This window comes from Bos taurus, chromosome 3, assembly GCF_002263795.3.
Source record: "Bos taurus isolate L1 Dominette 01449 registration number 42190680 breed Hereford chromosome 3, ARS-UCD2.0, whole genome shotgun sequence".
NCBI classification, from domain to species: domain Eukaryota; kingdom Metazoa; phylum Chordata; class Mammalia; order Artiodactyla; family Bovidae; genus Bos; species Bos taurus.
The window spans coordinates 119,933,952-119,949,171 of NC_037330.1; the positions used below are offsets into that span (position 1 = coordinate 119,933,952).

Here is a 15,220-nt window from a genome sequence, read left to right on the forward strand (position 1 = left end):
TGATTTCCTCCCATTTCCTGCCTGCCCACCTTAGCATCAGTTCATCCCATTTGAGCCCGGTCTGCACAAGAAGGCCGGGGAGCTGGGGGACTGGGGGACAGGTAGACAGGTGAGGGACGAGTGGACCAGCGGACAGTCGGACAAGGGAGAGTTGGATGGGTGGATGGGGGATGGGGAGGGGGAGGGGGGCTGAGGCGGGGGGAGGGGGGTGGATGGCAGGGGATGGGGAGGGGACGGGTAGATGAGTCTGGGGTGCTGGGGGATGGGGTGCTGGGGGACAGGTGGCTGGGGGTGGGGGGCGGGGAACGGAAGGTAGGCGATGGAGGAGCGGGGACCACTAGATGGGGAGTAGGGGGCTGAGGACGGGGGGTGGATGGCAGGGGATGGGGAGGGGGAGGGGTGGATGGGGTGGGGGACTGAGGACACAGAGATGGCAGGGGGTGGGGGAAGGGGACAGCTGTATGCGTGGACAGCTGCATAGGGGACTGGTACCCAGGGATGGGGGTGGGGATGGGCTGGCGCAGACCCTGAGCCAGGGCGCAGCACCCCCAGGCTGACCTGGAGCTCAGGCACCGTCCTCTCAGCGATGTTGGGCTTGAAGGACACGGTTGGGTAGTGGAGGAGGAAGCACATGCTCAGCGGGGTGAGGCCCTCGTCCGTGCGCTTGTTCACGTCGGCCCCGTTGTCCAGCAGGAGGTTGACGATGTCAACGTGACAGTGAACCTGCAGGGAGGGGGCCAGCCTGGCGAGGACAGCGGGCGCTCTCAGCAGGGGCCAGGACCCCAGTGAGGCCCCACGCCCCAGCCAGCTCAGAGGCAGCCCCCCGCCCCAGCCAGCTCAGCCAGGCGAAGGCACCCTGCCCCTCTCCCCGTCCGACCCCGCACGCCCGTCCCACAGGCAGGCTTCAGAGGGGAAGGGGGAGGGCAGCCCCTGCCTACAAGGGGCCACCGCCCAGTGCCCTCCGGGTCAGCGGTCCTGTGAGTGACCCTGCCACCCGCACAAGCACCCTGTGGGGTGGGGCGCTCACAGCAGCGGCGGCGAGCACTGTGTAGCCCTTGGCATCGGCCACATCGGGGCTGGCGAGGTTGTCCCTCAGGATCCCGTAAATCCAGTCGTAATTCCCTTCCTGGGCCTTCAGGATCATCTCCTTGGAGAGCCGCTCCTTGGGCCCACGGCGCGCAAAGCCGCTCCGCCGCCCCTCCAGGATGGTGTCCATGTTCCAGCTGCTATGAGCCCTCTTGTTCCTGGCAGTCAGGGAGCCTCAGTGGGGGGAGCCCGATTCTGGATGCCAAGCCCTGCCACGAAAGGGGCCCTCCCTCCCGTCCACACTTCCTCTTTCATGCCTCTGCCCAGGACCCCGCCTTCCCCCCCATCACAGTCTGCTCCTAGGACACCCTAAGCCCTAGGCCTGCACGGCTGGCCAGCTGCTGGGGGACACGCTGCCCACAGGTGAAGATGCTATGGCTAAGCAAGCATCTTTCCTCAGCAGGAAGAGCTGTATCACTTTAAAAATAAAAAAATTTATAGGCTCAGCTGATCTTTGCATGATGGATAGATGGAGGGGTGATAGATGGGTGGATGGATAGGTGAAAGGATGGGTGAATAGATGGATGGATGGACAGATAGTGGATTGATGGGTGTGTGGGTGTGTGGGTGGGTGTGTGAGTAAATGGGCGGATGGATATGATAGGTGGATAGATGCATAAGTGGGTGGATGGATGGACGAATAGATGGATGGATAAGTGGATGGAGAGGTGAATGGATATAAGTGGGTGGATGGATAGATGGATGAATGGATGGGTGGATGGATATAAGTGGGTAGATGGATGGATGGATAGGTGGATGGATGTGATAAGTGGGTGGATGGATGGATGGGTCAATGGATGGATGGATGGATAGGTGGATGGATGGATAGGTGGGTGGATATGATAAGTGGGTAGATGAATGGGTGGATGGATGGATGGATGAGTAGATGAATGGATAGGTAGATGGATGGATAGGTGGGTGGATACGCTAAGTGGGTGGATGGATGGATGAATAAATGGATGGATAAGTGGATAGAGAGGTGTATGGATATGATAAGCGGGTGGATGGATGAATGGGTCGATGGATGGATGGATGGATAGGTGGATGGATATGGTAAGTGGTTAGATGGATGGATAAGTGGGTGGATGGATAGGTGGGTGGATATGCTAAGTGGGTGGGTGGATGGATGGATGGATAGGTGAATGGATATGCTAAGTGGGTGGGTGGATGGATGGATGGATGGGTGAATGGATATGATAAGTGGATGGATGGATGGATGGGTGGATGAATAGGTGAATGGATGGGTGGATGGGTAGATGATGCATACATAAGTAGCATTTACGTTCACAAAACATGCATTCCAAAATAGTTTACAGATATTTGAGGACAAAGTGTAGGAAAGGGGTTAAAATATTCTTCAAAACTTTAACTTAAAAAATAAGTCTTCCTCAAGTGGCTGCTGACTTCCCCAGGGATGCCGGGGCAGGTGGCGGTGATCTTTGGAGACCAGCAGAGTGCTCCATCTTTCCCCTGCCATCTGGAGAAACCAGAGGCCGAGCCAGCCGCCCAGCCTCCTCCTGCCCTGCTCCCCGCCAGCGCTCGGCACTTGGGCAGCGCGTTCCAGCTCCAGGCACAAGCTCCCCAGCCCTTCATCACTGGGCTACATTGGTTAGTCAAACAAGACAAGCCTGACAGCCAGCCAGGACAGCCAAGTTGCGGGGCTGGCCGCCAGAGGCCTTCAGGACCCCCAGCCTGAGTGTGCCCCCATCAGAGGACAGGAGCCCTGGGGGTGAGGAGAGAGGACGGGCTGGGTTACCTGAACTTGTAAGCCTGCTTCTGGATTCTGACCATCAGAGGGGTCTCGTTTCTGATAAACCAGGGCTCTCCGTCATCAACAAACGGAGGGATGTCGTTCAGAAAGAGGCGGGCGTCCAGGTCTTTGCGGAAGGAAGAGGTCATGGGCAGGTGGCTGTTGTCCGTCGAGTAGATATAGATTTCCGGAGGCAGAGTGAGGTCGTCATTCAGGAGAAACCGCTTGTAGTCGTAGAAGAACGGGTCCTGCCCCTCCTCTAGGCCCCAGCCCATCTTCTCCTCATCCGCGAGGGTGACTGTGGCGGGCGTGTGGGTCAGGAAGCCCGAGAACTCGGGGTAGCTGTGGATGGAGAGGCTGTCGGGGATCTCCACGCACAGCTTGAGGAGGTGGTTGTGGAACCACAGCCCCACGTCCTGGCTGCCGTCCCGGTAGGTCTCGACGCCTGGCCCGAATCGCTCGTCTGCCTTGTACAGGCCCTGCAGGACGGCACAACGGGGTAGAACAGGTGGCTGGGCAGGGCCTGTGCTCTGCGGCCAGTTTCTTAAATCAGAGGAAGAAAGCATCATCCTAAGAAACATGTTCATTCAATCGACAGTTTGCTGAGGCTTTGGACGCTCCAGGCCCAAAGCACGGGCGTCGGGACAGACGCGTCGTGGGCAGAGGGGCTGCGGGCTCGGGGGCCTTGTGAGGGGAAGCCGGGGATGCTGCGTGCAGACTCATTTCAGGGTGCCCCCGGCTCCTCTAACATGGTGAGCCTGGCCTAGGCACCCATCAGGCTGGGGAGGAGCACGCAGGTAGAGGCGCCGGGCGCCGAGTCAGACACACCCCGGCAGGTGTGAGCCGAGGAGGAGCAGTCAGCCTGGCTTGCCTCGAGCCCAGCAGAGCGCAGCCAGCGCCGGGCGGCTCTGATGCTCCTGCTGGCATCGGTGCCCGGGGGTGGGTGTGAGGAGCAGGGAGAGCCAGGAGGGTCTCAGTGAGACACCTAGCAGCAGTGCCTCCCTCAGCGAGGGACCTGGGACAAAGGGGACCTGGGGACCGCAGAGACCCGGCTTCCCGGGGAGGACGGGCTGCATCTTCCCTGAGACGGAGTCATGGGATGATGCCTGGAGGTCGCTGGGCAGGCAGAGGAACCGCCCAGCAAAAGCACAGAGGCCTGAAACCCCAAGGGCACACACGTCAGTCCCTGGAGCTGCGCCCCCACCCCCTCGTCTGCAAGCCGCACGGCAGCCTCACTCTCGGGAGCTCCCATTGCCCGTGGAGCACCTCTGGCTGCAAGCCTGGGGCTGGGCACTGTGGACGGAAGGCCCTGCCCACAAGAAGCTGGCAGGCCAGACCAGGCGGCAGCAGACGAAATGAGGGAGGGAAAGCGTGTGAGGACCACTGCACAGGCTTGGGCTGGGGCTGCGGGTGTTTCCAAGAGAAGCTGTGAATGGACCGGTGACGGGGCAAGAAACGCCATCAGACTCGGTGAAAGTGGCGGGGTGGGGGGACAGTCCCCCAGGAGCTGTGAGCCTGGAAGAAAGCCTTGGGCAGGGAGACAGGTGTCTGGTCAGAAAAGCAGCTGTCCCAGGAGTCCGCTTCTAGGAATCTGTCACAGGAAGTCATCCCAGCTCATCAAAGCTATAATATGTTCACAGCCTTATGCGAACAGCAGACGATGATCCAGGAACCTTGATGGTTCAATAAAGAGGGGCTATCCAGAGGTACTGGCTTTGAAAATTCTTTTCTTAACACGTGTTCACTTTTTAACCAAACAATCCTGCTTCTAGGAATGCATCCCAAAGATCACAGGTGAAAACATGGAATCCTCAGTGAGGAAGGCTGCCTGGAGACGCAGGTCTTCAGGAGCTGCTGGGAGGGGGCAGGGCTCTGGGAGCAGGTGTAATTGCAGGTGGAGCACAGGGAGGACAGGATGCCCTCGGGGGGAGGACCGTGTGTGCCCGTCGCCCATCATTTGTAAATGCAGAGACAGAAGTACAAAGATGATCACCAAGGACCAGGGAGGCTCGAGAAGGAAGCGAAGGGACTCCTGTGGGGGGGACCATATCTGATGGATTTGACTTGGAAAAAGCATCAGATTTTTTCATAATCACAAAATGAAATCAAAACAAGATTTTAAAAATAGAATGCCAAAAATAACAAAAGCAAAATAAAGCAAGTGACTGCAGCTCTGTACCCAGTGGTGGGGGAGGCGGTGGGGTGACCACACAGAGAGGAATTATTTCACGTGACTGGACCCAGCCTCCCCAGTGGGGCCACCCCGGGGACAGAAGGACAGCAAAGGAACCTGAGACTGTTTTTAATCATCAGAGGGGCGTTGATGAGGCTCTGCCCTTTTCTGAAACTCGTATACACGTGTTCAGAGATAAAGCAAGCAGGAAATCTTGTTAGAAACCACGATTGTTAAGACGAAGAGAGAGGCAAACAGCACCACAGCTGTCGAGGGCAAAGCCTGCACCCCTACACTGACGCTGGAGGTATCAGTGTGAACTGATGATGCACTTTCTCACTTAAAAAAGTGTACTTTCAAACAAAAAAGGAAGCAGAGACATGGGTACAGATAACGATCTAGTGGTTGCCAGTGGGGAGAGGGACGGGGGAGGGGACAGAGGGGGGGGGCACAACAAACGGTCATCCAGGGGTCATACGAAATCATGAGCCCAGGAGAGTGAGGCTGCGGAAGGAGACTGAAGAGCCCAGGTGAAGCTCCGCGGCGCTGGAGCAGACGCCCAAGAGAGTGAGGCTGTGCAAGGAAACTGAAGAGCCCAGGTGAAGCGCCGCAGCGCTGGAGCAGACGCCCAAGAGAGTGAGGCTGTGCAAGGAAACTGAAGAGCCCAGGTGAAGCACCGCGGCGCTGGAGCAGACGCCCAAGAGTCCCCGGGGCTGCAAGGAGGTCAAGCCAGTCAGTCCCACAGGAAATCAACCTTGAATGCTGATGGGAAGGACTGATGCTGAAGCTGAAGCTCTGATACTCTGGCCACCTGATGTGAAGAGCTGACTCATTGGAAAAGACCCTGATGCTAGGAAAGATTGAAGGTAGGCAAAGAAGGGGACGACAGAGGATGAGATGGTTGGTGGCATCGCCAAGTCAATGAACATGAGTTTGAGCAAATCCCAGGAGATGGTGAAGGACAGGGAGGGCTGGCGTGCTGTAGTCCATCGGGTCGCAAAGAGCTCGACACAACTTACCGACTGAACAACAGCAGGATTTTAAAAATTGTTCGATTTTAAAACGCTTTAAAAAAAAAAAAGAAAGAAAAAATGTCATAAAATAACGCGTGGAAAAAAAAAGTTTTGAAAGGTGTTTTCAAGATATGCTATTGAAAACACCTAAAAATAAAAACCAACCAGTGCAGCAGTGATGAGCAGCCAAACCGTGGTTTCTAAATACTGCATCCCACTAAAGCAGCCAGGCTCCACCCAAAGCAGGGCAGGAAGCGTCTGAGTGAGGCTGGAGCTCCTTGCAGAGCAGGAAGCAAGAACACGGGAAGCCCTGCAGGGCAGAACCAGGCTGCTGACACCTGCGCCCACCTGTCAGTCCTGACATCGTGTCACGAAAGAACCAGGCAGCTGCCTCCAGACGTGACTTCTGACAAAGAGGAAACGGCTGGGCGGGAGGTAAGTCAGTCTTTCCAGTAGATGGGCTTGGAGCACCCGGACGTCCCCGCGTGGCAGAGGAGGGAGCCTTACTTCCCGTGACACACCAACATTAACGCAAACACAGACGGGCACGTTATGGCAAAACCATAAACACAGAAGAAAACGCAGATGATGATCTCATGACCTGGCAAAATTATAGGCAGAAACGGAACAGCCGGGCACTGGGAGCAGGAGGAGACCTGCTCCAGAGGGACCGGGTGCATGTTCGGGGCTGACGGGACTATTGGGACCCTTGACCGCGGTAGTCATCACACAGCACCATGCTTGTCAAAACTTTCAGCAGTGAAAGTCGCTCAGTCGTGTCCGACTCTTTGCAAGTCCATGGAATTCTCCAGCCAGAACACTGGAGTGGGCAGCCTTCCCCTTCTCCAGGGGATCTCCCCAACCCAGGGATCGAACCCAGGTCTCCCACATTGCAGGTGGATTCTTTACCAGCTGAGTCACCAAGGAAGCCCAAGAATACTGGAGTAGGCAGTCTATCCCTTCTCCAGCGGATCTTCCCGACCCAGAGATCAAACCAGGGTCTCCTGAATTGCAGCCGGATTCTTTACCAACTGAGCTATAAGGGAAGCCCCAAAACTTTCAGCACGACCTGCTAACGGGGGCGAGTGTTACTGTAATGAGTAAGGCGGGGTTGGGGAAGGAATCTGTATTTGCAAAGGCAGGAATGTTCTCCCAGAAAAAGGGAACTTCCAGAAGAGCATGTGCGCAACGAGCCAGTCTACGTGTAGAAAGGTGAATGTTTCCGCCGAGCTCACTGCTTCATCTACAAGATGCACGGTGGCTTGCTGGAAACCCCGGGCCCGGTCCGGGGAACAGGACAATGACCGGCTCTCATGTCCTCACTGTGCAACATGTCTCATGTCCTCACTCCTCTTCATGTGCCTTATTACTGGCACTATCACATTCCCTTAGACTAAGAAAGCCGCTTCTCGTCAGACACACCCAGGACCCAGCAGCGCCTGCAGTGCCGGCCAGTGGCCTGGATGCCCAGGCTGACCTCTCACCTGGAAGAGCCTCTCCTTCAGGTACATGGTGCCGTAGCCCTCCCGGGCACTGAGGTAAAACGTGCCCGTGAAGCTGGAGCCATCCGGCCACATGTAGGTGCCGAGGCCGTGCCGGTGGTCCCGGTAGAACTGCCCGTGGTAGGACTGTGAACAGAAAGTGGGGTGACCGGTCTGTCTGAGGAGCAGCCCCTTACTGCCCCAGAACCTTCCAGAACGCCCTCCCAGCTGAGCCTCTGGGCCTGGGCCACATGGAGTGGGGCTCTGGGTCTGCCCTGGGCGCACGAGGGGAGGTCACCCGACTCACACAGAGCAGGCGCCAGGCACACTTGGCCCCCCGATGGCCATGCCGCCCCCGTCTTGGCTTGGGTGGGGAGGCTGTAGGTGTCTGCACTGCCTGGGCTGAGGCACGACCTGTCTGCATGCGTGAGCCCTGGCCCCGGCTCCGCCCGCACCCCCCAGGCTGGCCCAGGGAGTCGGGGGCTGCCAGCCCGGGGGTCACCACCCTGGCCCTGACTGAAGACTCCTGGCTTCTGAGGCCACGCACTTGGGCTGCTCTGGTCTCGAGCCCCGGGGGGTCTGATGGAGGTGCCCCAGGAGGGAGAAAGGACACAATGTCCATCCCAAGCCCTTCTCAGTCTCCAGCCCTGACTCACGCGTCAGACGGCCACCTTCCAGCCAGAAGCAGGCGGGCCAGGCGCTCACGTGGCCGACAGCGGTGCTCACAGACCCCTCCCCACCCCACCCCCACCAGCAGGCCGGCGACTGCCACCTGCCCAGTGCCCCATCGTCCTCTGGCAATGGAGACAAGTCCTCACAGGTAGGTGGTGCCCTGGCCCCAGCCTCCCTGGCATGAGTGGCCAAGCAGAGGGCTCCCACCCCCAGCCCTGACTTGCGTTTGGCCACAGGACCCATCCCTGAGTCACACCAGTGTCCACGGGGCCTCTTCTCTCTTGTAAGAGGCTGGGACCCCAAAACCGTTCCCCTCTGCCAGGTGGCAGAAGGTCAACCTTGGCCGCCCCCAGGGAGAAGGGAAGAAGTGACCTGATGGAGTCTTGAGAACCCCTGGAACCAGCCAAGCCTGGGGCCCCGGGACCCAGTGACGGGCTTTCCAGGCACCACAGCCAAGAGAGGTATTTTCTGGCTCATCATTTCACTCCTAGAGAATGGCTGGAGCAGGGACACGGAGAGCAGAGAGACACAGGGCAGGAAACGGCCCATCATCTGCCCACATTCATTTCATTGGGATCATCTGTGGGGCTTACAGAGTTTACCCAACTGAAAGAAGTCCCGAGTTGCAGATCATCTGTGTAGAACTTTAGGAAGAATCTAACCGCTGCTCTTTGGTTCACCCATAGAAGACGGGGTTTCTGTCCACCAAGGAGGATCCTCCCGATCCGTGCTCCACACAGACCGGGAGCTTCATCTGACCAGACCGATGGATGTGCTGGGGCCCGCTCTTCAAAGATGCTGCCCTCAACCCCCTGCGCCCTCTCGCCTTCCTGCTCCCTCTGGTTCCGGAGCCGCTATGGCGGCAGGAGCGTCTGTTCGGTGGACCCAGAGGTCCCCCCAGGCTGTACCAAAGCGGATGCTCCGCCTGCCACCGTCTCCCTGCGCAGGGATGACTAGGGCTGCAGGACCTGTCAGCGGGACGCCACCCCCACAACCAGGAGCTCACAGTGTCTGACCACTGGACCCGTGTTGGGGCAAAGAAAAGCCAACGGAGGACTAAAGAAGCAGATGCCGAACAAAATCAGTGCTGCGTCATCGACAGCAAGGAGCCTCGCGTGCCATGTCAGAAGCTCGGGTCCCGGCCTCTGTCCCCTGCTCTGGGGGTGCAGTCCAAGTGGGACTGGGCTGGAAGCCCCGAAGCTCCGCCTGCGCCTGCAGCTGCTCCTGCCGCCTCGCCCTGCCCGCACCACTCCCCAGGCTCCAGCCCAAGACCCCTGTGCACCTCCTCCCCTCTCCTCCCTGAACCAGGAAAGCTAAGTGCGGGAGGTCAGGGATTGGGTGAGGTACCACAACCAAGCAACCAGGGCCGCCGCGTGGAGGAGGACAGAGCCGGGACCCTCGCAGCCCCTGGGAGGTTGTGCCACCCAGTGCCCGTCTCCCAGCAGGGCTTCGGTGACAGGGGGTCCTGCCCTCTAGGTCCCCAGGGCTTCCCCAGATGCTTTTATAACCCACCAAATGCAGCCCTGCATTGCCTCCAGACGGTTTTTATGACTTGCAAGCAAAGACCAGGGCAAGCAGCGCGGAACCCGCCAGCAGTGCAGATGCGGCGGGAGGGGAGGGGCCCGCACAACGTGGGAAGCCTTGAGAACCCAGCTGCCCGCCGTGGGTGGGGGGGGGGGGGGAGCGCAGTAAGCCCGCAGGACACGCACACCCCCAGCTTCGCCTCACACACGGCTGCTTCTCCCCCAGGGACACCAGGTGGCGCCAAGAGCCCTGCCACGGGCCCCTTAGCGTCCCCACAGCCCCAAACTCCGCCCACCGCGGGCGCACGGAAGCGCGCGTTCACTGTGTCTCTAAGAAGACCCATTTCTTCTGCTCGAGCTTAAATACAAGGCAGTGTCACCACTGCAAATATACAACTCACTGCAGTAGTTGACAATTGAAAAGAAAAAATTTGCCTAGAGTAAGAATTTATCTTCTGAAGGCACAGTTTCCCGAGCTGCAGCCTGGGGACACCAGGTGAACCTCGGACGTGATCTCAGGAGTCTCTCTGGGTGCTGCTCACACAGGGACGCTTGCCTAGCCTCCTTCCGGATCCACAAGCTCACAACACAGGCCTCTTCAGAGGGGCCGGCCGGGGCTGGCCGTTACCTCGCCCGTGGGCCAGGAGAACTCTCCGTATCCCAGCTTCATGTCCAGCCCGAACTCCCCCTGGTAGACGCAGCAGTCTTGCCACTCCTGTATGCCCCGGACCAGCTGGATGTAGGCGCCCTTCAGGTCCTGCTCCCTGAGCGGGCCCTCGGCCTCTTCTTCCTCCTCTGGGGCCTCCGGGAGGAGCCTAGGGAGAGGAAGGGGGCGGGGTGGGGGGGCCTGTTGCCCACCGAAGGTCTTCAGGGCCACCGAGTCCCGAGAAGCCGTGCTTCAACCCAACAAGCCCCGAGGCCAGACGGGCGGCTGTCCCTGCTCTCCAGGGAGGGGAACGGAGGCACCGGGAGCATGGAGCATGCTCAGGGTCACGCAGGAAGCGGAAAGGGCAGTAAGTGTGCAGCTGTCTGACAAGGCTGAGCACCAGAGCAGGCTGCTTTGTTGTTGCTCTTACTGTCTCAAAGTGCACATCCTGACTTAAAGTGGGCCCGCGCCTGGCCCATCACACACACACCCACCTGTCTCCCAACGCTAAAGGGCTCTCTGGGGTGCTGCAGTGGGGTGTCTCAGGGCTGGCTGGGTGGGGTGCACACACACGGGAGCCCTCAGGCTCTGAGCCCCTCCACCAGCTGGTCCTCAGATGCCAGCCGTGAGCCACGGGCACTTTAACAAAGCACCTGCCCGACTCCGAAGGGCTGCAGCTGCTGTGAACATGAAGGATAGAGACCCTCATGCAACAATGATAAAGTCTGGGGGCTCAAAACTGGTTTGTTTTCCTTTTTCTTACCTGTAGCTGTGGGTTGAATTGTGTTCCTTCCTCGAAATGGCAACTCACTCCAGTGTTCTTGCCTGGAGAATCCCAGGGACGGGGGAGCCTGGTGGGCTGCCGTCTATGGGGTCGCACAGAGTCGGACACGACTGACGCGACTTAGCAGCAGCAGCAGCAGCAGCCACGCACCCCACACCCCAAATTCATATGTCAGAGTTCTAACTCCCAGGGCCTGGCTGTGTGACTGTGTTTGGAGTCAGAATCTTCACAGACGCTGTCTCCAAATAGTCAATTTATGTAAATAATCAAATTAGAGGTCATGAGAATGGGCTCTAGCCCAGTGTGACTGAGGTCCTTATATCAATAAAAGGGGAAGTCTGGAGGCAGGGAAATGCGTGGAGAGAAGATGAAGTGAAGACTCAGAGAAAGGACAGCCGTCTACAAGCCAAGGAGAGGGGCCAGCCCGATTCCACGCCCTCGCGGGAGGGCTCCCACACCTTTTGGCGCCAAGCATGGAGCTCTCCAGTGTCCCGGCGGCCGCAGGCACGCTGCCGCCCTCCTCCACTTGGTTTTCAGAATTCCCAACCTTTGGGACCTCGTCATGTGGGACCAAGGAATAACGATATTCCATGTCTCTCCTCTTTGAACCTGGAAGCAAAGTCGGAGAACCACAGTCTCCCTCGGGGTTCCTGGCGGGCGCCCGGACCGCCGACAGCACCGCGCGCCTCAGAGAAACAAGGACCCCTCCTAAAACGGCGGACGCCCGGATCCTGTTGGAACGCCCCCGCCCCCAACACAGAGAAACCCCCTCCAACGCCTGAGGGTGTCCCTGAAACCAAGGAAGACAGCCTGGGCCACCTCCCGCGACCTTAAATTAGGGCCACGTTTTGGGCGGCAAACAGTAGGCCCCTTCTCCCCCCGAGAGCCTCGGGAGACAGGGCGGCGAGGACGCGGTCCCCACGCAAGCCCGCATATAAAAACAGGCTCTCACGCACGTCGGGCCCCAAACCTCCTCTCCGCCGCTCCCAGGGAGAACGGCGGGCCGGGCCCAGGGGGCGTGGGGCCCACGCGCCGATTCCCCACCGCCGCCTCCGCGGAGCTCGGGGATATCCCCGCTTCTCCCCCTAACAGGGCCGCACCGAAGCTCAGAGAGCTCTCACTGACCGCACAGGGTCCGCGCAGGGCTGTGGCCAACGCAGCGCAGCCGCGCCTGCCAGCCTGCACTCTGCACCGCTCAGGGTGCAGAAGAGTCAGGTTTCCCTGGAGACCGGGCCACCGCCCACGTGCCCAGGTTCCGCCAATCCCCCCGCCCGGCCCCGCCCCGCCCCTCCAGGGCCACACCCCCTGGCGTCCCGGCGGGGCAGGGCTCCCCTCTGTGACCTCACAGAGACCCCCGCCCCGGCCTCCCACTCTGGCTCCCCGCCGAGACCCTCACCCCCGGCTTGCTGAGCCCAGGCCGGCCGTCCCACTAGGACACCCATCTCGAGGTCAAGCGGGGCACGGTGGGTCGGCCTCTGGGTCAAGCCTCCCGGACTCCAGAGCCGGTTGGTGGCTCTGTTGGTATTTATGGAAGGCGCCGACCTCACAGCCCGGTAGGGGGACAGGATCGGGGGCAGCCGGGGCCACAGGTGAGCCTTTACGGGGAGAGGATGCCTAGGTATGGTTTCGGGGGATGAGTAGGAGCTCTCAGAACAGAAGCGAGCACATTTCAGGGAACTGGACTAGAAGCAACCGGGAAAAGCGCGAGGGCTTTCCGCGGCTTCCTGGACAGAGGAGGGGTCTCTGGAGGCGCAGACTGCCCCTTCTTAGAACAGCGAAAACGGATGACAACAGCTGATGCCCCGGCCGCCCCCCGCGAGCTGCAGTGGCCGGAAGGCGGCTGTACCCGGACCCCAGGGTTCCGGGGGCGCTCCCCCAACCCTGCAGTCAGTCTCCCAATTCATCTCTTCTCCCCTCGGCCCCTCGGCCCCTCAGCACCACCTCGGCTCCTAGAGCCCTTCTCTACCCCTTAATCCTTCCCCTCACGTCCCCTCTTTGCCCTGCTCCAGCTGTTACTTGTGAAGCTGAGCAGAGACAAACGGAACCACCTTTAAAATGTTTCTGAAAAGAGAAAGAAAAAGTCACCTAAAACTTCCTGTTAAAGCATACCACCTGTGGTGGGTTGAGCAGTGGCCCCCCACCCCGACCCCAAATAATAAACTGAAATGAAGTCCTAACCCCTGAGAATGAACCTTATTTGGAAAATAGTGTCTTTACAGATGTAATTGAGTGAAGACCAAACAACTGGTGTCCTTAGAAGGACAGGGAGATTTGCAGACAAAATACAGAAAAATACATTTCTGTTGTTTGAAGCCCACTGGTTGGTTGTGATACTTTGTTACCCTCAGCTCAGTTCAGATCAGGTGCTCAGTCGTGTCCGACTCTTTGCAACCCCGTGGACTGCAGCACGCCAGCCTTCCCTGTCCTTCACCAGCTCCTGGAGCTTGCTCAAACTCGTGTCTATCAAGTCGGTGATGCCATGCAACCATCTCATCTTCTGTAGTCCCCTTCTCCTCCCGCCTTCAATCCTTCCCAGCATCAGGGTCTTTTCCAAGGAGTCAGTTCTTTGCATCAGGTGGCCAAAGTATTGGAGTTTCAGCTTCATCATCAGTCCTTCCAATGAATATTCAGGACTGATTTCCTTTAGGATGGACTTGTTTGATCTTCTTGCAGTCCAAGGGACTCTCAAGGCTCTTCTCCAACACCACTTCAAAAGCATCAGTTCTTTGTTACACTGATTCTAGGAAACTCACATACTGTGCTGTACTCTGTTGGTTCCGACTCTGCAACCCCACAATCTGTAGTCTGCCAGGCTCCCTGTCCGTAGGATTGCCCCAGCAAGAATACTGGAGGGGGTTGCCATTTCCTCCTCCAGGGGATCTTCCCTGCTCAGGGATGGAACCAGTATCTCCTGCACCTCCTGCATTGCAGGCAGATTCTTCACCACTGAGCCACTGGGGAGGCCCCAGGCAACTCACATGAAAGACTCTATAAACAACAGCTAACGGTATTTGTTTTAGCAAACCTTACAATTTCAGAAGACTGACAAAGCAATTCTAAATACTAAAATGTGGCCACAAAAGAAAAGGTGTTCTGCAAGCTTCTATAAACTGGAAAAAACACAATATAAAATGCTGAAATGTTACTTATGTTCATAAGAATATATGCACTGGTATTTTTAAAAAACAAAGATTAAAAAGCCTTATTTCCATAAATTGATACAAATCCTACAATGATGCTAAAGAGTATATCCAAAAAGAAAACATTCATAGGAACAATATGTTAATAGTAATTGACAATATTCAAGAATAATAGTTTAAAAAGTTTTTGGTGAATTGGTAAACTTGATAAACATTCAGCAAACGGACCTTAGGAAGACTGGTTTTCAGCGTGTTAGTTGCTCATGCTACCAGTCATAGTGTTTGCAAACCTGAAGGTGCTGGCTGAGCCTATCATAGTTATGAAATTTAGTAAAGTATGACTGATGACATGTGGATGGGGAAGCAGAGTGGCGTTTCTATTAAAATTCAGGTGAAGGCTTTGAAAAGTCAACAAAAGTCACTTTAAAAAACTGCTATCAAATTAGATGTATGTGAGACTACTGTAAAGGATTTATGCGGGAAAAGTCTTTTAAAAAATTCCAGTTCGGCAGACTGTTTCTCAAGTGCCTTTAAGCTCACAGGAAGAAAAGAAGGGAAACTGGAAGGTGCAGCCCGGAACGGAGTGCGCTACGAGCAAAGCCTCTGCTGACCCCCAGGGGAAAGCTCTAAATGACTTTTTACACTGACCAAATCATGCTTAGATTTTTATCTTGTATCAGAATCACTGGACTACATGGTAACACATAGCTTCCTGTGTCTCACTCCTGGAGCTTCTGGTTCAGCAGGTCCAGACTAGATAAACCCTGAGAATGTGCATTCCTACCATGTTCGAACCACTGGGCCAAGGCCTAGTGGGCAGCTGGTTTCGACTGAAAAAATTGCCCAACCCGAGAATCTTGAGGTAAGTTTTCAGTACAGTTCAGTTGCTCAGTCGTGTCCAACTCTGCGACCCCATGGACTGCAGCACGCCAGGCCTCCCTGTCCATCACCA

General features: G+C 57.3%; 1 protein-coding gene across 14 annotated transcripts in view; it reads right to left on the minus strand.

Moving 5' to 3' along the window:
* The window catches only part of ANKMY1 (ankyrin repeat and MYND domain containing 1), a 54,299-nt gene extending 41,962 nt beyond the window's left edge, over positions 1 to 12,337 (minus strand). For 10 of the 14 annotated variants that reach the window (XM_059885286.1, XM_059885280.1, XM_059885287.1 and 7 more), the window contains exons 1-6: positions 10,839 to 11,675; positions 10,327 to 10,513; positions 7,507 to 7,650; positions 2,843 to 3,315; positions 1,028 to 1,244; positions 559 to 723 (exon numbers count right to left, since the gene is read on the minus strand). In XM_059885286.1, coding sequence (XP_059741269.1) covers positions 559 to 723; positions 1,028 to 1,244; positions 2,843 to 3,315; positions 7,507 to 7,650; positions 10,327 to 10,513; positions 10,839 to 11,053 — 1,401 coding nt within the window. In that variant the 5' untranslated portion in view covers positions 11,054 to 11,675. Of the gene's footprint in view, positions 1 to 558; positions 724 to 1,027; positions 1,245 to 2,842; positions 3,316 to 7,506; positions 7,651 to 10,326; positions 10,514 to 10,838; positions 11,738 to 12,084; positions 12,165 to 12,228 lie in introns of those variants that run through there. The other 4 variants (XM_024990321.2, XM_024990319.2, XM_059885284.1 and 1 more) reach the window with 4 other exon arrangements.
* Positions 12,338 to 15,220: the final 2,883 nt, after the last annotated feature.